Source organism: Marmota marmota, unplaced genomic scaffold (genome assembly GCF_001458135.2).
Source record: "Marmota marmota marmota unplaced genomic scaffold, marMar, whole genome shotgun sequence".
In the NCBI taxonomy this organism is placed as follows: domain Eukaryota; kingdom Metazoa; phylum Chordata; class Mammalia; order Rodentia; family Sciuridae; genus Marmota; species Marmota marmota.
The window spans coordinates 2,187,033-2,212,498 of record NW_025999942.1 but is presented as its reverse complement, the minus strand read 5'-3'; the positions used below and the strand labels follow the sequence as shown (position 1 = coordinate 2,212,498).

The 25,466-nt window shown below is 35.7% G+C and overlaps 1 protein-coding gene across 1 annotated transcript in view; it reads right to left on the bottom strand.

The window, feature by feature from the left end:
• The window catches only part of LOC107153258 (mitochondrial intermediate peptidase), a 138,650-nt gene that overhangs the window by 44,006 nt on the left and 69,178 nt on the right, over window positions 1-25,466 (bottom strand). Inside the window, exons 15-16 of the mRNA XM_048801243.1 lie at window positions 23,122-23,196; window positions 17,301-17,420 (exon numbers count right to left, since the gene is read on the bottom strand). Coding sequence (XP_048657200.1) covers window positions 17,301-17,420; window positions 23,122-23,196 — 195 coding nt within the window. The remainder of the gene's footprint in view (window positions 1-17,300; window positions 17,421-23,121; window positions 23,197-25,466) is intronic.

Below are 25,466 nucleotides of genomic sequence, written 5' to 3'. Positions count from 1 at the left end.
AGAAATCTAGGAAACCCCTAAGTATCAGAAATGGTAAGTGTTCATTAAGATTATCAGCCTCAAAGGATGTGGACGAAATGAAACATTTATACACTTTTGGTGAGAATGGTACAGCCACTATGGAAAGGAAATGAAGAAGCCAGCACACAAAAGGGACACCTATACACCCATGTTACTGTGGCACTATTTGCAATATATAAGCTGTGGAATCAGGTGTCCATCAACAGATGAATGGATAAAGAGAACTGGAAAAAAAAAATCTGTCACCTACAGGAAAGTAGATGGAACTGAAAGGCATTACATTAAGAGAAATAAGCCAGACACAAAAAACCAAATATTACACAGATGTATATGGAAACTAAGAAGAAAGAAACAGACAATCTGTAAATAGAAGAGGGAATTTTAGGGACTGGGAATGGGTCCAGCAGGGTCTGGGAGTGGGAGGAAGGAAGAAATGTGGATGGACACAATCACTACATGATGCATGCATGTATGGAAATACCATGAGTGATCGATGGTGAATCTCATTAATATGTGCAATCAATAAGCATGAATAATTATAATTAAAAAGACTGCCAGCCCCAGAATCAACAAACTAAAACAAATAACTTACATATTAATGATCATTAGCTAGAAAAAAGAGAAGAGATAAATTTCCCATTCATAATGGCCAAAAAAAAAATTCATGAGATGAAAATATTTAGCAAGATGTTAAGGAACATCTAAAAAGAACATGATAAATATACCATACAATGAAAGGTATAGCCAGATTAATGGGATAGTGAAGCAAAGGATATCTGTGCTAAAAACCAACTGTCAACCAAAGCTCCACACATGACTATTCAGCCTGCATAAGAACCCCTGAAGTGGTAGGCCAAGAATGCAAACCTTCTGGTGTAAGAGAACTCGACATCAGACAAAGCAGACTTTCTCAAATCCAAGGGGGAAGGATGGTTCTTCCAAAATCCATCAGGAAAGCTAACACTGGATTCAAATCTCATAACTTACACCAAAATAAATTTAAATAAACAAAGATTTTAAAGTGAAAAACAAAATCATAAGAGTACACAAGAAGAAAATGTGGGCAAAAATTTAAAGAATCTTGGGTTAAGAAGGTGTTTTTAAGCATGATAGGAAACTAAGTCTGATAGCTTTAATACCAATGACAAACAAGCAAACCAACAAAAATGAAATCTTCTCAACATTAATAAAGTAATAAATGATAAATAACAAAATGGGGGAATATAACAAAAAGGATAAAATTTTAATATTTCTATAAAATTCAGTAACAAAAGGAAAATCAATATAAACATAAAAAAATGACAGATACTCCATATAAAAAGATAGGGAAAAATAGGGAAAGATGTTGGTTTGCTACTAAAAAAAATTGGAAACAAAAATAAGAGTATGAGTAAAAGTTAAAATCAGCAAATAAGAATGTCAAGGGAAAACGACTTGGACTGTAACTTTGCAATGTATACAGAATATAAACTGTGCATAGCAGTACCACTGTTAGGAATTTATTTGAAGGCTAAAGTCTTCAAGGGCACAAAGCATTATGCATCCTTGAGGTTATCTGCAGGCCTTCTATAATGCTGAAAAATGGACATAGAACCTTGAACTAGATTTCATACCAAGAGCCAGGTGTGGTGGCGCATGCCTGTACCCTAGCTGCTCTAGAGGCTGAGGCAGGAGGATTGCGAGTTCAAAGCCAGCCTCAACAAAAGTAAGCAAAAGCTAAGCAACTCAGTAAGACCCTGTCTCTAAATACAGTACAAAACAGGGCCAAGGATGTGGCCCAGTGGTTGAGTGCCCCTGAGTTTAATCCCCAGTCCAAAAAAAAAAAAAAAAAAAAAAAGAGTTGAGGCCAAGAGAATAATGTTTGGGAGCAGGGCTTCAGATCAAGCAAATGGAATGTGAATACTAACTTCAAATAAGAGAAGAGCCTGGGAAAACACACTAGGGGTGAAGGGAAGGCCAGTTGTTGGCCTAGAGATGAGTGCCAAGCATACCATCCATACTGTGCAAGGTACCAATGCACTATGCATACACAGTGAAAAGGTTCTTGAAAAATGTTTGATGAACAAAATTTAAACTTCATGTCTTAGAATTGCTATAACAAAATACCAGAGACTGGGTACCCTAAGCAATTTTTTACTTAATTTAAGAATTATTTGTAAACATTAAAATGCAGGATATTCTTTGATCATATGGATTACTTTAGTGAGGTTATGCCAAGTAACAATGCAATAACACAAACCCCCCAAACCATGTGTTTTCTTCTTTCTTGAGTATACAACCGTCCATCTCAGGTCACCAAGCTCGTCCCAAGTAATCAGCGTCTAATTGTCCATCAAAGTCTATGCCATCCAGAATACCATTGGTTGATGGGCCAAGGGGAGGGACAGTACAGTAGCCCTCAAAGCCACAGTCTAGCAATGATATCTCTTCTGTTCACATTTCTTTGGTCAAACTGAGTCACATGGCCACAACTAATTGCATGGGACAAGAAAGTGCAATTCTACTACGTGCCAGAATCATGCAAGCTGGACTATTATTGAGCAGGTCTAATGACAACCATGTGGACATGCCATAGTTTACCTAATATTCCTTTAATGTGGACTCTTACCAATTTTTTGTACATGTGGTAATCATCAAGTATAAAACTTTTTTTGGATTTATTTTTAGTTCATTAGAATAAATCCCTAAAATTTACATTATTATCTTAAGGGGTATGTAAGCTCTTCGGGTTCTTCACCCTTACTGACAAAGCTATTTATCCTCCTATGTTACAAATATAAAAATACCTACCCCAGTGTATCAACACTGGTACTAGCATGGTGTCCTTTTATAAAACATTTATTAATTTGATACATGAATATGTCAGTTCACTCCTATTTCTACTTGCATATTCTGGAGAACTAGGAAAATCAAACAATTTTTCAAACATATTAATCATTTACTATTTTCCTCTTTTGTGACTCTCTTTCTTATGTTCTTTGTCCATTATCCCATGAATATTGAGATCTAAAAAAATTTTTTTTGTTCTGTTATCATTTTATTTGTATGAGCTCTTTAAGTAATAACATTTATCATGGTTCTTTAAATTTTTAAAACCAACTGGTTTGCCTCTGATTTTAAATCACTTTTAAGGTATTACTTTTTCCATGAAAGTGTTTAGTCCATCTGGAATTTATTTTATAAACTGGGAAATGCCCAGTTCAAACGATAGGGAATATGTATGCCAATGCTGCATGGGACATCTTAGATAAACTAAGTAATCCCCCCCCCCCATTCTGTCCCTATAATACAACTTTAAAGTTTGGAAATCTAAGGCAAAGCTTCTTAGCTTAGCATAAAACTAAATGTACAAGCTGGCTTCTGCCATTACCCAGAGCATCAGGAACAAAACAAAACAAAACCCAGAAACATGTACTTTCCTTCTGTAAACTAACATCCAAAACATACCATCTTCTGTACCCTCCTTTGTGACTCAGTTTCTGCAGTGTGGTGGATCTTGAGTTTGCCTTACCCTACTCCATGCACTCTGAATGGGTCCAACCCTCCACCGGCTTCACCACTGATTAGTGGGGTTCCCAGAGCTCCAGGTACTCTGCCAAGGCTTCCCACTCTCCCACTCTCTCAAGTTCACCACAACAAATCACTAGCCTTGATACCATCCAGCTTGCTGACATCAATGACCACAGGTAGCACTAGGCTCCCCAAAGCACTCTGTATCCCATTTTCTGCCTCGTCTTTCTCCTCCCCGATAATCTACTGAACTTTTTGAAATTCAGTCATCAGCAAAATCATCTGAATCTTCATCTGTCTTCTTTGCATGTTCCCTTCATCCTTTTGTTCTATAAGAAACCTGTGTCCCCACCGAGAACTCTACTACCCTTACAATCTGTTCAAAAGATGGCTGCTTTCTCCCAAATCTCACCTATCATTGGCCTGGAGGAGAAGCAGCTGTGTTCTTTGTGTTCACTGCCAGTTCCAGACATCCTTCCTTTCTCCTTCTCAAGAACAGTTCCAACTCTAATTTCTCTGACTATGGACTATGTTGACTCTTCTGCTGCAGTCCTATTCCTGTTATAATCCCACCAATATCAATGTCTCCATAGCTAATCTTTCAAATGCCTTGCATGGTAGAAAGAATAATGTCCCTTCTCCCAAAGAAAACTGCATCTTAATTCTTAGAACCTCTGAATGTTACCTTACGTAGGAAAATGGATTTTGAATATGTGATTAAGATAAATATCTAGGGACTATCCTAGTGAGATTATTCTGGATTATCCAAGTGAGCCCTAAATACAATCACAAGAATCCTTATAAGCAGGAGGCAAGAAGGTCAGAGAGGGAAAGTGATGTCACAGGAAGGCAGAGACTAGAGCGATGTGGCCAGGAGATAAAGTATGCCATCAGCTTCTAGAAGATACAAGAAGCAAGGGATGGAGTCTCCCCTGGACCCCCCAGAAAGGACCAGTCCTGCTGACTCATTGATTTTAGCCCCTTCAGATTGATTTTGGATTTCTGGCCTCTAGAACTATACAAGAATATATTTTTATGCTGTTTTCAGCCACTAAGTTGTAATAATTTGCTACAGCAGTAGGAAACTATTCTGGCCCCTTGATTCACTGATCAGCCAGTCCCAATGCTCTCCTTTCAAATGCTACTACCCTCAAGAGGGTCCTCCACGCTGGCCACAATCCTACCTCATGTTTTTCTCCCCTGACTCCCACTCCTGTATGTTCCTCTCAGTCACCAGCACTACTATCCCATTCACACTTTTGGCTAATGATCCTCCCCCTCTTTGCTCCCAGCAAACGCTAACCCCTGTAGGCATATAACAAAGTTTTCTCTCATCTCTTCCAGTGATTTTCTCCCTCTCTCCTGAATCATCAGGGGTTTTTATTGTTTCTTGACAATTTTTTGCTTTTTTTTTTGTTTTTTGTTTTTGCAGTTTTAATAGATTTTTCTCATTAGCCTGTGCATCTGTTATTCTTCTTATTAAAAATCAAAATGAAATAAATCAAATGAACAACCTCACCCTGAATATCTCTATCCCTGCACACCCGTCAAGTCTGATTTCTCTCCTTTTCTTGCAGGAAAACATCCAAGATGCCTATTTTTGCTGTCTCAAATTTTTCTCTTTCCATTTTTTCTTGAAACCCATTCTACTCAGCCTCTGTCCCATCAACCATCTACTTCTTATTTAGGTCACTTTTGAAGACTGTTACACTAGGCACCAAGTCTTCAACACATGAGCCTTTGGGGAACATTCTAGATCTAAACTACAACACCTGGGGACAAAGTGTATAAGTGCTACAGGAGTCTCTGAGCTATTATAATCATACATCTTGATATGGTAGTAGTTACACAGGTAAATGCATTTCTAAAAATTCAAGAATGAGTACAGTTTATGTGAATTATATTCTCAATAAAAAGGTTTTAAAAATCTTCAATTTTATTGGATACCTACTGTGATAAGTAACTATGCAAGGAAAATAATGAACAAATCAGAAATGAGTTGTCCTCTTGTGTGAATTTCACTCCAGCTGAAATTTCACCCTAGTTGGGAACATGACTGATCTGAGGAAAAGGGCCCTGGTGCTATGACATGGTATAACAGAGGGACTGACCAGAGCTGAAGAAATGACATTTCAAACAGAGACAAAATGAGCAGGAAAGAGAGAGCCAAAGCACACGTGCCAAGGACCCAGTGCCAAAGGAAACAGGGCATGTTGAGCTGGATGACACTGGGGTTACCAAGCCATACAGGAACTTATGGGAGGGCAGAGGGCCCTGACCTTCAGATTAAGTGTGATGGAAGCAATGGAAGGATGCTAAGGGGAGCAGTGTTATAATCAAGTTAATATTCAGAATGGCCCTCACTAATGGCTGTTTGGAGAGCATTATAATTTAGGGGAGCATTATAATTTCCCAGTCTGAAGTCAGCCGATTAGGGGGAAAAGCAGTAAGGAAAGGAAGTGACTGAGAACCAAAGATTTTGTCTTTATATTTAACAGAGGTAATTCTATCTTTAAATCAGTGTGCAACCAACAGTAACCCAGGTTGCTTTCAGGAAAGGAACCAAGAGGAGAATCAAGGTAGGAAGGAAACTATACTATAAACTTTTATAATTTATGAATTTCTAAACACATGCATATATTACTCAAAATGTAATAAAAGTTTAAAATTAATACTCTCCATTGCAATGTTTCTATAGGGCTAATATTGCCCTTGGAGGTCCTGCTGATGATAAGGCTGAGGTAAACAGGCATTAAAAGGAGTCCCTCTGGGCACCCATCACTTCATGAATAATAGTGAGAGACCTGCATCCTGCTCACATTCCTTGTGGATGAGAACAAAACCTGATTGACCTTACAGAATCACCAGAGAAAAGCCTTCCTGAAATGTAAATAGCTTAAATCTAAAAGACACATGTGCGTCATTTAAAATACAAAAGTTTACCCAGTAAAGAAAGAACTTCTAATATTCTGGATTTTCAGTTCATGATATCCAGCCCATGTCAAATTTCAGACCAAATAAAAGTGCAACACTATTCATGAAAACCAAGATAAAATGAAAGTTGGTGACTTGGCTCAAAGTCCTATATTATAAAAACAACCCGGGCAGTCATACAATTTCCTCATGACTAAATCGGTGAAATCTAGAGTTGCAGCTGTCCCACAAACTAAAACCATATAAATTTTTAGAAAATGAGTCAATCATGAGATTAAAGATTTCAATTTATAACACTTCTGTGTTTTAGTTACAAAGTCATAAATAAATCTAGCATGACAGAGAAGGTAAATATTTTCTCAGTTGTTTACACAGCCAAAGAGGAAAGGAATTTAACATGCAATTAACCACTTAGGTGTTTCTAGATATGCCCCAGATGTTTTTGAATTTAAGATAAAAAAAACAAAAATAAATATTGTTTTCTTTCATCCAACATTTGCTTAGCAACAACCAATACTACAAAGTAACTCAACCTGGGCAGAGCCTTCACCCCACACAAGTTTCCATTTGCAGGAGACCAGGGAACAAGAATAGGAGGAAACAGAACTTATTCCCCAGGAAAAACTTAAGAAGAAGGAATAGCATTTTACCCCATAATTTAAGTTGAATGTTCTCTGGAGAGAGAGAATAGTAAACTTTAACTACTCTCTGGGGCGCTTGTTCCATGGTTGAACGGGCAATATATTTTTGTAGACATTGAAAGAGACCTCTATGCCCTTCTTTAAACCAATATCTGGACAAGTGTGAGATAAGAAGAACAAAGGTCAAAAAGCAGACCTCAGATGTCTATAATAAAGAGATGCCCCCCAATCATGTGAACATGGTTTCTCTTACCTACCTCTAAAATAAATAATTGGAAAATATCTGATTGCCCTTTTAATCAAGAAGGAAATTTTTATTTAATAAAAATTATCATTTATTAGATAACTTCTTTAATAGATAATTATATTACTGCTTTTTCATTCTAAAATTAAAGATTTTAAAATAAAATCACCAAAATTTTGATACTACATAAGATCAATAAGCAGTGATACAATTTCCTAGTAGTTGAACTAAAATTGTGAAATTGGGAGCTGGAGAGTAGCTCAGTGGTAGAAGGTTGCTTAGCATGGTAAGGTAATGGGTTCAATCTTTAGCACTGCCAAAACCAATTATAAAATAAAAAAATAAAAATGTAATTGTGAGGTCACCTATGAAAAGCTTTATACATTCAGCATTAAAATATAACAGCAATTGTTAAAATAAATATGAATGCTCAAATATCAGCTAACTTTATGCATTTTTCTCTCTCTGCCCCCCCAACATATGTGCATAGAGAAAGATAGATATGCGCGCGCGCGCGTGCACACACACACACACACACATTTTTTGAACAAAGAAGCTCTTAAAAATTGACTACTGACTGAATAGGAAAAAAAAACCTCCATGATAATAAATCAAAGCCTTAATTACACACCAAAACTGTGTATAAAAATATCATTTTCACATGGTAGGTGCTTGCATTTTTCTTCTTTTTGAGATTATTAAAAATTAAACTCACATAGGAAATATTAATTTCATCTCCTATCCCTGTCTGCCTTTCCACATGGTCAGAAGGGCTATTTGAAAGTTAATCTGAGATGAACACACAATATAAACATCTGTCTTTACCACTGGCTGAACTCCATTTCCCAACTGGTAAATTAGCAGTTACTTTCCTTTGTACATATAATCATGGCCACAGCAATGTCATTTTAGGAATCTGCTCCAAAAATCAAGCAATTTCAATGTGGGAGGCCCTCAGATTACATATAAATTGTATAAAGAGTTCATTTATTATTCTGTTATTTGGGAACTCAGAACACACATCCAAAACAAATGTTCTATAAACAATATTTCAAACTACATATAGTCAATGTAGCCCTAAAATAACAGAAAAGAGCAGAAGACCTTTATACTGTTGTGATTGTTGTGAGAGCAGAAAAGAAAATAATGTGTTTAAGATTTTGGGTTTTGCTGGTGGTTGAAAAAAGGCTGCCGTACTGACTTGGGCCAGTTTGCACCCTTTGACAGATGCTCCTGTCCCTCACAGATTGACTATTCCTTGGTGGTGTCTCTTAGATTCCCCCAGCCTCACCCAGCAGACTCTGTTCTATACTGTCTATTCCAATAGCTTCTCGTACTCTTTCTAGATAACGACTCACAAATCTACAGAGCTCCTGCCTTGAACTGTTCCATGGGATTTAGACCCGCAGATCTGACAGCTGAATATTCTACAGTCACATCAAACTCAACTCATGATCTCTGCACCATATAAAGCAGCTACCTCTACTGGACACTATATTTCACTGACTGCCAGCCCCAGCCCCACAGATGGCCCCATTAAAGCAATGGATGTCACTTCCCACCACTACCTCCCAACCTGTCAAGCATCACACCCAGGTCTGTCTGATGGGCACCCCGTGGTTCAAACCACTCTTCCAGTCTTCTCAACCTTCCTTTTCCCTTTGCTTAACCTCCCATTGTCCAGTAGGCACCATGCCCAGAGAATACTACACCTCAACAAATGCTTGCTAATGCAATAGTAATGGAAGTGGGTTACCAGATAATCCAGGGAGAAAGAATGCAGAAGTCTGATGAAAACACAAAAGGCACCTCTCTTCCTCGTGAATGCTTTACATGAAGGAGCCTCTCCCTAGAAACTAAACACTAGGATCCCAACATGTCCCCTGCATTTGCTGTACTATGCAACAGAATGTCCCAATCTTCTCAGTTTTTAGTTTCAATTGATTTGCTCAAAACTTAAAACAATTTGAAGAGCTCAAGAAATACTTTGCTTCATAATAAAATGTCTGACGGGGCAGCCAGATATCAACCATCAATGAATGTGCATGTAAATACAAGTCATTCCTGTACAGAATCCATGAGGGCAAGGATTTTTGTCCATTTTATTCATTGTTATGTCCTGTCACCTATATCATGTATAGTATACAGTAGGCACTTAATAAAAATATAACATACAAGTATACATTATAAATGTGTCAATTTTTAAAAATAATTTATAAACATTATCTATAATATAAATAATACAAATAAATTCATGTACAAATATATAAATTGGGATTTGGAAATACTGTAGTTTTCTTTATACTCAATAACAAATAAAGTCACATTTTATGTGTCTGAATAAATTCAGCACAACTCTCCCGTTTTCTAACAATAGGGTATGCAAAAATGTGAAATCATGCCTAATGTGAAATATATACATATCCCTTCTTTATAATTAGACTTAGTAGAAATAAGTCTTAATAGAAAGCAGTTTCCTGAAGCAGCAGCCTATTGAAAATAATATACCTTAAGTGTGTTGCAGAAATCAGGTATATTTGCTTTCTTCCCCAGTAAGCATGCAACACACATCTAAGTAAATGTACAGACATTTACATATAGATTATGTAAATTCCCATCTTCCCTGCCTCAAGTGAAATGGAATGATTGGTGTGCCACTTTAACCAACTTCTACTCTGTGTCACTCTAAGAAGTTTGTGCCAGATACAGAAATGAAACCTAAATGTGTAATGGGTACTATTCACAATATGTCCTCTTTGCACATTCATTGTTGGTGTTTGTTATAATGATGTCTAAATATCAATATATGCTTCAGTAACTTTTCCTGAAATAGGTCTTCCTTAAGCAACTTTTATGTCATCAGGATGGTAAGCATTAAGTTACAAACTGAGAAGAAAGACAACCTTCCTAGACACATTATTAAGATATTTTCATTCAAAGACTTACAGTGCTCAGGACTTTCTTTTTCTGTATACATTTACTGTTTTCAATTTGAGCTCAGAAAAGGATCAGAGAGTGTCTCACTGGCCTTGAGACTTATCTCACTCCCCTGAGAAGAGTTGGGCCGGAGACACTGTTTTACAACCAAAATTCACAAATCTACAACTTAGTTCAAAATGCTGAAATACAACTGCATCATTAACAGATCTTCAGAAACTGTAGTCTCTTCATGGAGCCAGTTGCTCATGTTCTGTGCCTGAAAAATACTCATCAGGGCATAGTCACAGGGTCACAGTCTGGAAAAAAGTTTCATCCCAGACCTCTTCAGACTTGACTGTCTAAACCACTTCAGAGAGATGTATGAAAAGGCAAAACTACAAACGTGGAACACTATTAAAGCAAAAATATAACATGTTTTACTCTTTGAACTAAACAAAGGAAAGATGCACAATCCCTTAGAAACAAAAGGTTTTGAGGCCAAGAGAGGATTATTAGTATAAAAACAAAACAAACAATCTCACTATACTCTAAATGGAAAAGAAGTGGTCACAATACAACACAAGCCTGTCGGTACATGTTGTAAAATTGCTCTCTATTCACAACTGAGCAGCAACATTGGATTTTTAGCATCAAACTAATATTAGTAGAAAGAAAGAATTAAACTTGTCTATATTTTTTAGAGTGATTTAGCACTCACATAAATATTAATAAATTGCTGACACAATAAGGCTATTTATTTCTTTGTAGAGTAACATCCATAATTTAATATGGAACAATGGTGGAACTACATCATTATCTATTACAGCAACATAGTTACAAGTAATACAAAGGCAGTTTTCCAAAACATGTCCCACACAGGTCTAGGGCCTAGAAATAATCTAGGAAGACACCCATGGTTAGCAAGTGGGGATAGAGCACCAAAGACTCACAGTACTCATTAGTACGTTGAAGGTCCTGGAGGAGAGGCGCTGGCTTAATGTTGTTTAAATCAATATTTCCCAAAGATAATTGACAGGACACTTTATCCACAAGATGAGTCATCAATGCACTTCAGAAATGCTAATAAGACACATACATAGGCCATGTCTAATAGCTTAGACCACATTACACACATCCATGTAATATGTATAGACTATAAAAATTATGAATAATGTCTAGGTTGTTATTTGAATTATATTTTCCTTTTCTCATTGTTTAATTTGGTGGAATAACATTATTCATGGCAAAGAAACAATTTCTGGAAGCAAGTTTACTGGTGCGCACAATAAAGTCCTCTTCTGTCCTACATGAACGTTACAGCCTTCCTACCACTCTACCTCCCTCAGTGCTGCTCAGCACCCCTGCCTATGCAGCATCCCACCCTTGGTCTCATCAACTCTGCCTTCTGCACAGTCCTCAAGTCCTTTCTAACCTTCCTTTCCCACGGCTGCTATGCTAGCTCAAACCACCATCAGCTTTGTCAAGGCATATAATAACCCCCAGCAGGTTTCCCCAAACCCACTCTTTACCCTACACACTACAGCACAAACCAGTTTTTCATACTGAAAAATATATACCAATGATGTATTTCCATTAACAAAGTAGAATGCAAAGTCACCAACCACTTATATCCACCAATCAGTTCAAAACATTAAATATTGCTAAGATTTCTCTGGTCTATTCTTTGGCCAGAGGTATGCACTATCTGAATTCTGTGCTTATTATTCCCTTATATCTATGACAATGGACTACCTAGCTTTGCATGATTTGAACTTTATATAAATGTATTACTTTGTTTTTTTTTTTTTTTGAGAGAGAGAGAGAGAATATTTTAATATTTATTTTTTGGCAGACACAACATCTTTGTTTGTATGTGGTGCTGAGGATCGAACCCGGGCCGCACGCATGCCAGGCGAGCGCGCTACCGCTTGAGCCACATCCCCAGCCCAAATGTATTACTTTGATTCCTAAGAAATTCACTTACTTTGCCTTGTGCCTGTTAGGTTCACCATCTATATTCCTTGATTTCTACTATTGTATAGTATTCTACTTGATGAAGATGCCACAAATTATTTCTCCATTTTCCTGTTGATGATCACTTGGGTTCTTCCTCCTTCTTCTTCCCCTCACCCAAAACCAGGCTCCCTTTATTTATTTATTCATTTATTCAGTACTGGGGATTAACCCATGGGGCTCTTTACCACTGAGTCATATCCCAGCACCCCCACCACCTTTATTGTTCTAATTAGTAATATATGACAGCAGAATGCGCTTCAAAGAGTCACACTATAATGCAACCATACATGTGCATAGAGTAATAATGTCTGTCTCATTCCACCATCCTTCGCACCCTCATGCCCCATCCCCTCCCTTCACGTCCCCTTTGCCCAACGCAAAGTTCCTTCATTCTTCCTTAGCTGGCCACCCCATTATAAATCAGCATCCACTTATCAGAGAAAACATTTGGTCTTTGGTTTTTTTAGGACTGGCTTATTTCACTTAGCATGATATTCTCCAACTCCATCCATTTACCTACAAATGCCATAATTTCATTCTTTTTTAAGGCTGAATAAAATTCCATTTTATATATATCACATTTCCTTTATCCATTAATTTATTGAAGAGCATCTAGGGTTGGTTCCTTTTTATTTTTTATTTTGAGACAGGGTCTTGCTAAGTTGTAGGGTCTCACTAAGTTGCTGAGGCTGAGGCTGGCCTCAAACATTCGATTCTCTTGCCTCAGCCTCCCAAGTAACTGGGATTACCTGGGCATGCACCACTGCCCCTGGCCTCCCCCTTTTTTTAAAAAAGAGTTTTTACAAATTCTTATAAACCTTCCTATTTTTAACACAGAGTACAGAAAGTATATCTGGCAGAAAAAGTACAATACATTATGTAAATAGGAGTTTCACTGGACCATAGGGTATGTCCATATTCAATGTAAAAAGATAATGTCAAATTGTTGTCCAAAGTGGTTGTGCCAATTTGCACTTGAACCTGCAGTGTGTAAGACTTCCTGTGACTCAATATCCTTGCCAACATTTGGTTTTCAACCATTTTATTTTTTGCCAAACTGGTAAGAGTAAAATCATATTATAAGGTGTTTGTAAGTAGCATTCCTTGATTAATACTGAGATCATTTTGTGTGATTTATTGTGTATCCAAGTTGTTTGCCCAAAGTACTTTAAAAATACTCTTTGCCAAGATGGCAACTGAAAATTTTAAAAATAAAAAACATGGAAAAAATATGTGTTGAATACATACTGAAATATCTGCTTCCACTTTCTACTTCCATTTCAGTTTTAAAATATTTTTGATGCACAGATTTTCATATTTTAATATTATATTTAACTTGTATTTTTAAATTTCAACATAAATTTGACAATTACTTGCTTTATGATTAGCGCCTTTTATACAAGATGACTTTGAGTATAAAAAATACTATATTAAAGATATTTTTTCATATTATTTTCTAGAAATTGAGAATTTTACTTCCTACATTTGGGTCTTTAGCCCATTTTACTTTTTATATTGCATGGGAGACAGATATCCAGTTTTCATGTTTTCTATAAGTACTTGCAATTTCTACAGCACCATTTTAAAACTGGAGGAGGGTGGTGTTGATAATCCTTCTGAGCCCACATATCCAAGCTGTCAACCCAGCTTGTAGTCAAGAATGGAAAATGTATTGAGTCTGCTTTTGGGCTCTTGCATCTATTCCACTATATGCATCCTCACAGCAGTATTACCCTATCTAAATTCCTATAGCAATATTTGGCTTTTGTTGCTATTGCGTCTTTATGGTTTTATTTATTTATTTATTTTGCAGTGCCAGGGATGAAACTGTGAGACTTGCACATGCTTGACAGGTGCTCTACCACTGAGCTATACCCCAGCCCCTGTAACTGTCTAAATCCCAAATGGGCAAGTTAAACAACTTGTGGTTCTTCAAAATTGTCCTGGCCACTGCTCTTCTGTATAAAATTACATAATTAGCTTCATAGGTTCAAAGAAACATATAGAGAATGACATTATAATATTGACAATATATGACAATATATTATAATTATAATGACAATATAATGCTTAGATTATTTGGAGAAAATGTGACATCTTTTTGAGGTTAAATTTTGCTATCCATAAATGTACAGTTTTTTGTTCAATTATAATTTTGAAAATAGTTCGAGTAAGTGCTGAGAGCCATTGCCAAGTAGGTACGCATCATTTTTGACAAAAAGACAATATACTTTTAAAAAAATATTATTTTGGTAGATATTTTATACTTTTTGTTGCTTTAATGGTATCCATAAAATTATTTTCAATTGGTCTGTCATAGGTAGAGATGGAATTAATTTTAATATATTAATGACATGCAGAAAACTTGCTAACTCCTCTAATTTTAACAACTTACCTGTGGATACTTTTTGTTTTATTTGCAGAAAATCAATTATCTGCAAGTAATGACAGTTTTGTTTCTTCCGACTTCTTACATATTTTGTATTCCTAGTCTTTTTATGAATGTTACATTTAGGAGTTCCTTTATTCTTTATTTTTATGGAAATGTTTGTTATAGGATTAATGAATGAATTGATGAATGAGGAAATGTAAAATTTCTAAGTAGGAAGAGTGCAATATTTGTGCAAATCAAGCAAAGTGTCAGACATTAAAATACACATATGTGTATTTGTGTGTGTGTGTGTGTGTGTGTGTGTGTGTGTGACACACAGGAAGATTACAAGTTCGAGGCCAGCCTCAGCAACTTAGTGAGATCTTATCTCAAAATACAAAAAATAAAAAGAGCTGTGAATGCAAGTCAGTGGTAAAGCATCCCTGGGTTCAATTCCCAGTACCAAATAAAAGAAAAAGAGCCCCCAAAATACAATACATAAGCTTTAAAATAATGTCTTCTCTAAACATAGCTAAACTTCTCCTAAGGATCTCTTAAAACAACTTACACTAAGATGCTACTGAATGTGAATGTGAGAGATAACCCCAGTGAAGAGATAAACCTTTTTATTTTTCCAAAAGGAATAGGATAAAAAGAGTGGACTTTATATCATCCTTCCTTTTAAGTTAAAAATGACTTATAGATCATTGGTTCAGAATATGATTGCCAGTGTCATTTCATTCTTATATATTAAATGATTGCATAGAAGAAACTTAGATGATAAAGGAAGTTTGGGTTCTATTATAAAAATAGGCATAGCTATATTATCATAAGACTTAAGAATGATAACACATAAATATGTCCAATTTTTATGCTTTATGCTATTGGTTTTAAATAAAAAGGAGTTTAATTTAATTTTTTTTAAAAAAAGATAAGATAAAGACATGCAGGAGGCAAGCAACTCAGTCACAGATGAAGTTCTGTAGCTTTGGAAAGTGTTATGGTTTGTATGTGAGGTGTCCCCCAAAAGCTCACCTGTGAGACAATACAAGAGGGTTCAGAGGGCATATAATCAGGTTGTGATAGCCTTAAACTAATCAATGGATTAATCCCTGATGAGGTTAACTGAGTGGTAACTGGAGGCAGATGGGATGTAGCTGGAGGAGGTAGGGCATTGGTGGTGTGGTTTTGGGCAATATATTTGCTCCTGGCAAGTAGAGATCTCTCTCTCTCTGCTTTCTGATCATCATGTGAGCCACTTCCCTTTGCCACACTATTCTTCCATAATATCCTGCCTCACCTCCATCCCTGGGGAATGAAGCCTGCTGTCTATGGACTGAGAACTCTGAAAACCCTAAATAAACCTTTCCTCCTCTACAATTATTCTAATCATGTCCTTTAGTCACAGCAGCATAAAAGCTGACTAAAACAGAAAGCCTCCCAGATATTTCCTCTTTTTGTTCTTCCTACAATTTCACTACTTACTAGTTATATTGTAACTACATGGAGTTTAACTCCCATCAATTTTTTAAATAAGCAAAGTGGACTATAAAATGAGAACAAAAATATACAAGTCCAAAAACCCATGAATCAGTAAATATTTTGAAAACAGGAAAAAGCTAGCAGAATCTAGGCAACTGTTATGTTATATATTCCACAGGTGAATTGTTATATTATTTTTGGCACTACAATTTCTCACTAATACAGATAATCAAGAGTTCAATAGTTTGCAGTATTAGAACAATAAATTATATGTGAGCAACAATAGGTAGTTAGGAGTAGAGTGGTAGAGCTCATGCTTAGCATTTGAAAGGCACTGGTTTTGATCCCTAGCACTATTAGAAAACTTAAAAAAAAAGATATTTAGAGCTGGGAACAGTGGTATAAGCCCATAATTCTAGTAATTGAAAAGCTGAAGCAAGAGTTCCAGCCTCCCAGCAACTTAGCAATACCCTGTCTCAAAATAAAAATAAAAAGGACTGGGGATGCAGCTCAGTAGTAAAGTACTTTTGGGTTCAATATCCAGAATATAACAAAGAAGTTGTTTAGTATGACTAGCATTTTACATTTAGAGAAGATGATTAAGCTTCTAATAAGAAACTATTGAAAAAGAATATCATACAGATAAAATGGTAAATATAAATTATTCCCATGAATGTCTGAGTGTTAACATTGACATTCACTGGACAATTCTAGTTTAGTGATCAACTGAATCTCAGCACAAAATGTTCTAGTATCTAATTCTATAATAAATAAAACCAGTTGACATTCCTTTTGCATTGTGAAGTTTATACAGTACTTTTATATTAGCTCTCTATTAGACTAAGACAGAGGAGATAAACCTAGATTTACTGGTAGCCATCACACCACCTAGTCAGAAAAACCTTTCTGAAAATGCAAAGAACTCAAGAGAAGAACAGAGGGGACAGATGGAAAAAGAAACCTTTCCCAAAATATTACTGGTGACCTAGATCCATTTTGGCTAGAACCAGATACCCTCCTGCACCTCCAGTTACAAGATTCAATAAATTCACTCCTTTGCTTAAGCGAATATGAGCTCAGTTTCTATTGCTTGGATCACCACCTACAGAAACACCAGCAAAGTCATTCAATAGCACACAAGGGATTAAAATGCTGGACTCACAGTATTTGGAACGTAGGGTAAGCCATAAAATTTCTCCTGTGTTTCCTTGAGGATGTCTGTGGTTGGTTTCCTCAGGGGATGCTCCCCATGGTAGATTTGATCCAGAGTGGCATAAAAGACCTAGATAGATTAAAAATATCTATTAGTTTTGATAGTTCACCCTCATATTTAAGATGGGATTGACTAAAGGACCTATCAAGGAAAGAAAACTACAGACCAATATCTCTGATGAACTCAGATGCAAAAATACTAAAACATTAGCAAACTGTTTTCAACAACATATTAGGAAGATTGAACATCATGACTAAATTGGTTTTATTTCAGAGATGCAAGGATGGTTTAACATATGAAAATCAATAAATATAATTCATCACATAAATAGAATTAAGAACAAAAATCACTTAGTCATCTCAATATATGGAGAGAAAGTCTTCAACAATTCAGTACCTACCCCTAAGGAAAAAAAAAAAAAGACTGAAAAAACTAGGGATAGAAATAACCTAGCTCAACATAATAAAGGCTGTATATGAAAAACCCAAACCCAACCTCACAGTAAATAGGGAAAAACTGAAAGCATTTCCTTTAAAATCTGAACAAAACAAGGATGTCCACTCTCATTACTCATATTTAATATAGTGCTAGAACTTCTAGTCAGAGAAATAAAGCAAGAGAAGGAAATGAAAGAGATAAAAATAGGAAAGGAAGTCAAATGATCACTGTTTGCAGATAATATGATCCTATATGTAGAAGATCCCCCCTGCCTCCCTCCAAAAAAAATCCACCAAAAGACTGCTAATAAACAAATTTGGCAAAGTAGCCAGATACAAAAATCAACATCTTTTCTATACACCAATAATAAATCTGCTGAAAAAGAAATCAATAAAAAAAATTCCATTCACAATAGCCTTAAAACCACCCTCAAAACCAACCTAGGAATAAATCTAACCAAGGAAGTGAAAGACCTCTACAATAAAAACTATAGAACATTGAAAAAAGAACTTGAAGACAAAAGAATATGGAAAGACCTCTCATGTTCATGGAGAGGCAGAATTAATGTTGTTAAAATTGCCATACTACCAAAAACAATATATAGATTCAATGCAGTCCCCATCAAAATACCAATGACATTCTTCACAGAACTAGAAAAAAATGGCCTAAAATTCATTTGGAAGAATCAAAGACCTAGAATAGTCAAAGCAATCTTAAGCCAAAAAACAAAGCTGGAGGCATCACAGTATCTGGTTTCAAATTATAAAAAACAGCATGATACTAGCATAAAAACAGACACATAGACCAGTGGTACAGAGAAGGAGATACAGAGAAATCCACATCTATGGTCATCTGATCCTTGACAAAGATGCCAAAAACACACATTGGAGAAAAGACAGCCTTTTTAACATTTAGATGGTGCTGGGAAATATGATTATCCATATGTAGAAGAATGAAACTAGATTCTTATCTCTCACCCCGCACAAAAATCAACTTGAAATGGATCAAAGACCTAAGAATTAGACCAGAAACTATGCAATTCCTAGAAGAAAATGAAGGATCAACAATCTAGCATATAGGCATAGGCAATGACTTTCTCAATAGGACACCTAACACTTAGGAAATAATGCCAAGAGTTAATTAATGGAACAGCATCAAATTAAAAAGCTTCTGCACAGCAAAGGTAAGAATTAAGAATGTAAAGAGATAACCCATAGAATGAGAAGAACTTTGCTCGCTACTTTTCTGACAGAGGATTAATAACTAGAATATATAAAGAACTCAAAATAACTTAACACCAGAAAATCAAATTACCTAAATAATGAATGGGCAAATAAATTAAACAGAAACTTTTCAAAAGAAGAAACAGAAATAGCCAACAAAAATATGAAATATGTTCAACATCATTAGCACATTAGCAATTAGGGAAATGAAAATCAAGAGTACACTGAAATTTCATCTTATATCCATCAAAAAATGCAAACAAAAATAAATGCTGGATGGGGCTGGGGATGTGGCTCAAGCGGTAGCGTGCTCGCCTGGCACGCGTGCGGCCCAGGTTCGATCCTCAGCACCACATACAAACAAAGATGTTGATGTTCGCCGAAATAAAAACTAAATAATTAAAATTACTCTCTCTCTCTCTCTCTCTCTCTCTCTGCCCCCCCCCCCATCTCTCTCTAAAAAAATAAAATAAAATAAAAAAATAAATAAATAAATGCTGGAGAGAATGTGGAGAAAAAAGGAATACTTTTTACACTGTTAGTGGGATTATAATTAGAACAACCACTATGGAAATCAGTATGGAGGTGCCTCAAAAGTCTAGGCATAGAACCACCAAATGACCTAGTTATACCATTCCTTGGTATTTACCCTAAAGAATTAAAGTCATCATACTACAATGATACATGTATATCCATGTTTATAGCAGCATAATTCACAATAGCCAAACTATGAAACCAGTGTAGGTGTCTATCAATGGATGAACAGATAAATAAAATGTGGTATATATACACAATGGAGTTTCACGCAGCCATAAAGAAAAATGAAATTATGCCATGTGCAGGAAAATGGATGGAACTAGAGACCATTTTGTTAAGTGAAATAAGCTAAACTCAGAAGGTCAAAGGTAATATGTTTTCTCTCATATGCGGAGACTAGAGAGGAAAAAAGAAAAAAAAAAAAAAAAAAAAAAAGGAGGCAGGTGGAATCTCAAGAAAACCAAAGGAAAGGATCCAGGGGATGAGAGGTGGGGAGGGAGGGGTGAAGTGCTAGGAAGTGATAGTGGCCAAATTATATTGTTGATATCTTCTGCATGTACAAATACATAACAATGAATCCCATCATTATGTACAACTAAAATGTATTAATAAAATATGTAAAAGGTTAAAAAAGAAAGAAGGGGGTCAACCAAAGATGTCATGAGAGAATGAGAATAATAAGTATAAACCATAGTTGAAAATGTTCAGAAATATAAACATATATGAGGCTGGGGTTGTGGCTCAGCGGTAGAGCACTCGCCTAGCAAGTGCAAAGCCCTGGATTCGATCCTCAGCACCACATAAAAATAAATAAATAAAGGCATTATGTCCAACTACAACTAAAAAATAAATATTTAAAAAAATAAACATACATGATTTGAGATACACTCTGTACCACAGTTATGACCATGTCGAAGATTAAAAGAAATGTTCTCAACCTTTTCATGATTAAGGATATTAAAGACTTTTGAAATTTATCCACAAGTACTCTTTATGTGTAATGCTGCAAGATAAAATTTGTGGCCACAAAAGTGAAACTTTGTCATTATATATGAAATTAGAAATATGAAGAAAAAAAAAGAAGAGTGACAACTTGTGACACCTAAGATCTAACAAATCATGTTTGGTTTCTTTCAAAAATTCAGATAGATCTCAAATAGGAAAAGTTAAATGAACAGAACTGCAGTCTTGTGACTGGAGATGAAGGAACACTAAGTAGGTGGGATGAAGTTGGTAGGCACAGTCATCTAGCACATGGTGAGTACAGGTGTTATAAAGAATCCTGATGCAGCTGTTGGAGTCTGGAGTGAGGGCCACATGAGACTGCACCCCTGGTGTCAGCTGCCACGTTTGGGCAATTCTGGCTCAATGTGGGGCCAGGAGAGCAGGATCATTCACCTCTGAATAGAGGACATAGGTCATTGAAACATAATAGGAGAATAAAACATCAAAGAAAGTCTGAATATGAACTCTGTGTTTTCAAAGTACTGAAAACTAAATTTTGCATAGAAAATCCAAAGTAAAGATAAATGGTATTTTTGCTGCCAACATTTCACTTCAATCTTAACATGGTTTGGAATTTACCTGATACAAGAAAGGCGAAAATGCTTTATTTAAAGGAAAAACTTTGACATGCAATTATGCCTCTGATATGTATCTTTCTGATTCAGAAGTGGAATTTGTAGAGAATGTGCAGCTGTTGACTTGAAAGAAGTGAGGATTAGTCTGGATAAAAGAAAAAATTTAAATGACCTCTAGCTTCTGGCTTAATCTAGATATAGCATTATGGTTCTAAATTATAAAGCCAAGTTAAAACCTTCCCTAAAAATATAGACATTTCCTAAATATAAATATTGCTTTCCTCTAACTGGTAATCTAAACATATAGCTAAAAACAGCTCTTTCAATTCTATATTCTATAATGAGTAACAATGAATAATCAAAGAAGCTGAAATTACTCATCTATGTCTTACCTATTCTTCTCAGTAAATTATTAGGAATTAAAACTTAATTGTAACCTGAACTGAGGTGGTTTTTGTCTCAATCTATAGACAAGTCAAAATGTAAGAGTTTCATTTCTTCAATTATGCCTTTACAAATGATATAAACATAGAATCCCTTTTTTGAACTATAAGTTCAAAATCAGCAAAATAAATGTATATTATTTCATGCTGATTTGCTGATAAATGAAATAATTCTGCAGACATCAGTCAATCTGCCAACCCAGCAGGCTAAAGAAACTTATAGCCATGGAAAAATAAAGAGCCTATTTTAAAATTATGCATGATTTTTAAAAATTCACAATTTAAAAAATACTGTTTATTCCCCCTTAGAAAGCTGATTCACTTCCTTTTCATCTTTGTTTGACTCCATATTATAAGCATAATGTGAAAACTGGATACGAGTATCTCTACTGGCAAGAATTTCCCCCTCTTTCTCTATCTCTGGCTAATCTTTTTGGAAAGTGAAAGGAAGGAAAGATTTTTTTCATCTTAAAGGAAGATCATTAGAACAACTGTTCAAAAAAGAAAGCTATAACACAAACTTTTAGAAAAAGGCAGGTTTCCTAATACATATACCAGCAAATCACAAGTTTTTTGCCAAGTAATATTAATTTTTAAAAATAACTCAGAAATCCTTTTTTAATTATACTGACAAATATAGACATGAAATAACATCAATCAAATATAAATTCATGGCTTTGTCTACTGCATTTTATATGTGTGTACACACACACACACACACACATATACACACACACTTTTCTTCTTTTTCTGAAGTGCTAGGGTTCCAACCCAGGGCCTTGTGTATGCTCTATCATTTGTGCAAGTGCTTTTACCAATGAGCTATATACCTCTGGCCCTGAAATATATATTTTAAGGTATAACAAAAATAGAGCTCACTTGTTACCTTCTAAGACTAAATTTTATAAAACTATAAAACAAATAGTGTTTTCACTCTTAAACAGGCAAGAGGATCATTATAAAGTTAATATTGTGTAAGATAAAAGATTAGTGTTTAGGCTGTGCTGACACAACTCTCAAGATCTGATGAAAGCAATAAGAACTCCATAAACAATCTCAGTAGTTACAAATATCTAAATATCTGGTATCATGCAGACCTGGCACACATGGTTCATAAAATTTTTCTTTATTCAGGAACCTGGGAAATTAGTTTTGAATATTATCTAAAATTAACAATAATTACAGTTTAAATTTCCCACCTAAAACCACCAAGTTTAGATAAAGATACCAAATGAGTAAGAATATATACGATTGGGTTTGAGTCCTAACTTGGCTATTTGAAATGTTTGATTTAGAAGTTTATAGTCCTTCTAGGCTTTGATTTTCCAGCTAAAAATGGAAAAAAAAAAAAACCTTATGTAACACCTACCTTGTAAGGACAGTGCAAGGATTGAAGAGTCAATTTTGGCCAACTTCTTTGAACTCAGATGAAAGATGTCTTAGAAGCATAATTATTATAATAAATGTGTAGCACTGGCAAGAATTTAAAGTTCTATATTTATAGGGGATAATGACTCTGGAAAACTTTGGAACAAAGTTGCATACACACCTGAAGTTGCATATCGGCAGCAGCACAAACCTTCTTAGATTCACAGAGACGAGACACCATATTTTTTGGCAATGGCTTAATAAAATAAAAGAAGATATATGTGAGTAAACTGCTTAACAAGTCATTGTATTATGTATGTTTTTGAGTTAGGAAATTTAAAAATAACATTATGTTGAAAACGAAAAACAGAATCTCATTATAGTTTTCAAATAACTTTTAAATATTTTAGTTGATGGCACAGATGAAGACATTCCATTTAATTTCAAACTGTCAAATAAAGGTTTGCACATGAAAAGGCAGGATTAAAGGGAGAAATGATATTGGCACTGATCTTTACAATCTATTTAAAACCCCACAGGAATACTTTTTCTGTTCCATTGTTTCCATGAGAGTCTGTTCAAGTGCTCTCTTGACTTTTAAGTGCACGAAATAACTGACTATTGGACTAAAAGATTAAAATGTCAAGAAATAATGATAATCCATGATAATCCATGGTGCCAGTAGTATTAAACTTGAATTGATATCCTGACAAACTGGCATGATAATAAATTGGAGATTCTTATTTTTCCAACCTGAAAGAATTATAAAACTTGGACACTCAGTACAAAGCCCCTATATGATGTAAGGCTTTCTCTGTGATACTAATTAGGCCTAATCCTATAACATACACATTCTCTTGGAAATAACTTACTAATGCAGTTGAATAAGTACTTTGCTCAATCTTTAACATCATTAATATTGATGGTTATTGAAGAAAGCTACCACTTTATACAACTCTACTTACAATCTATTGCAAATTAAGTTAATACAACTATATTTTAAATTTAAGTTAACAGCCCCTTTAAAGAGAAACACTTTATATAAGAAATGGTAGCAGGTGACTCAGTAGTCTACTTGTCCAGCCTATATTATTGGCCTGTGAATGAGACCGTAGACACATGTAGAATGGGAATCAGCCACTGCCATCTCTATGCCTGGGGCAAAGAATAGGGCCTTGCCCACAGCAGCCACTCAGTAAAGGTTGGCTGAAGGAATGGATGAATACAATAATCACCATCAGTGATTCACTTCTTAAGTGAAAGTTTGATGGTGGCTCAGACCAAATCTGCAGCCTTTCCTGTTCTCATTCCATTTTATAAGAAAAGCAAACCATGATTCATAATGTGGTTGGGACAGGTGGCATGGGAGGATTAGATGAACTCTAGATAGGGCAAGGGGGGGAGGAGGGAATGGGAGGGGACATGGGGGTAGGAAAGAGGGTGGAATGAGGACATCATTATCCTAAGTACATGTATGAAAACATGAGTAGTGTGATTCTACTTTGTGTACAACCAGAGACATGAAAAATTGTGCTCTATATGTGTACTATGAATTGTAATGCATTCTGCTGTCATATATAACAAATTAAAATAAAATTTAAAAAGAAAGAAAAGCAAACCAGGAAGAAAAGATGATTTTAGAGTTAAAACACAAACTGAAACAAGTTATGTAGTGTAAATTGTGGTACAGGTCAAAGGCCTGGGGCTTTCTGATACCCATCTGGTATGAAAGAAAAATTTCCTCAAATGGGGATTTTTTTAAAGTCAAGATTTAATTAAGTCACACCTGCCAACTGCTTGTAGCAAAATGTTCAGGTTCTTTAAACCTTACTTTATATGACAGCTTATGTTGACAGGATTCACGCTACACCTAGGAGATATTTCATGCTTCACAAAATTTTAATAGTTTTATTTTCACAACATAAGTATACGTGAAAGGATGACAGTTTCTCATTTAACTAACAGCCATAAAGATCACTGTAAGTGCTACTGCATTAGGCATGAGGGACCAAAAATGGTGAACAATAGAGAGGATACCTGCCCAAGAGCTTCCTGGTTAGCTTCTCCATATAAGCACCTATTTCAATTACTAACAACAATGAGTGCTAAGAAGGCACAGTGCTGCAGGACAGTATGAGAGCCACGACTGGGGAGATGACATAGAAGTAAAACACTGCAAAATGAAATGGGTGTTAGCTGGACAAGAGACGGTGGGAGAGAGAAAGAAGCATTTTAAGCAGAAGAAACAACAGATTCAAAAGTCAGAAAAGAGCAGGGCTTCTGGAAGAAGCTGGAGAAGAGCCCAGGGAATGAAAGAGGGAGCCCAGATGGATCAATCCATTCAGCAACCCCCAGGCAAGCCAACCAAGAGCCCTGGCGCCACCCTCAGTCATCACTCCATGGGAAACCATTGGGGAATTTTAAGTAAAGACTTTGTGGGGTCAGTTTTGTGTTCTAAAATTTCTCTGGCTACAAAGTAGATGCTGAACAGGATGAAGGCAGGAATGTATTAGGAAAATCCCTTAG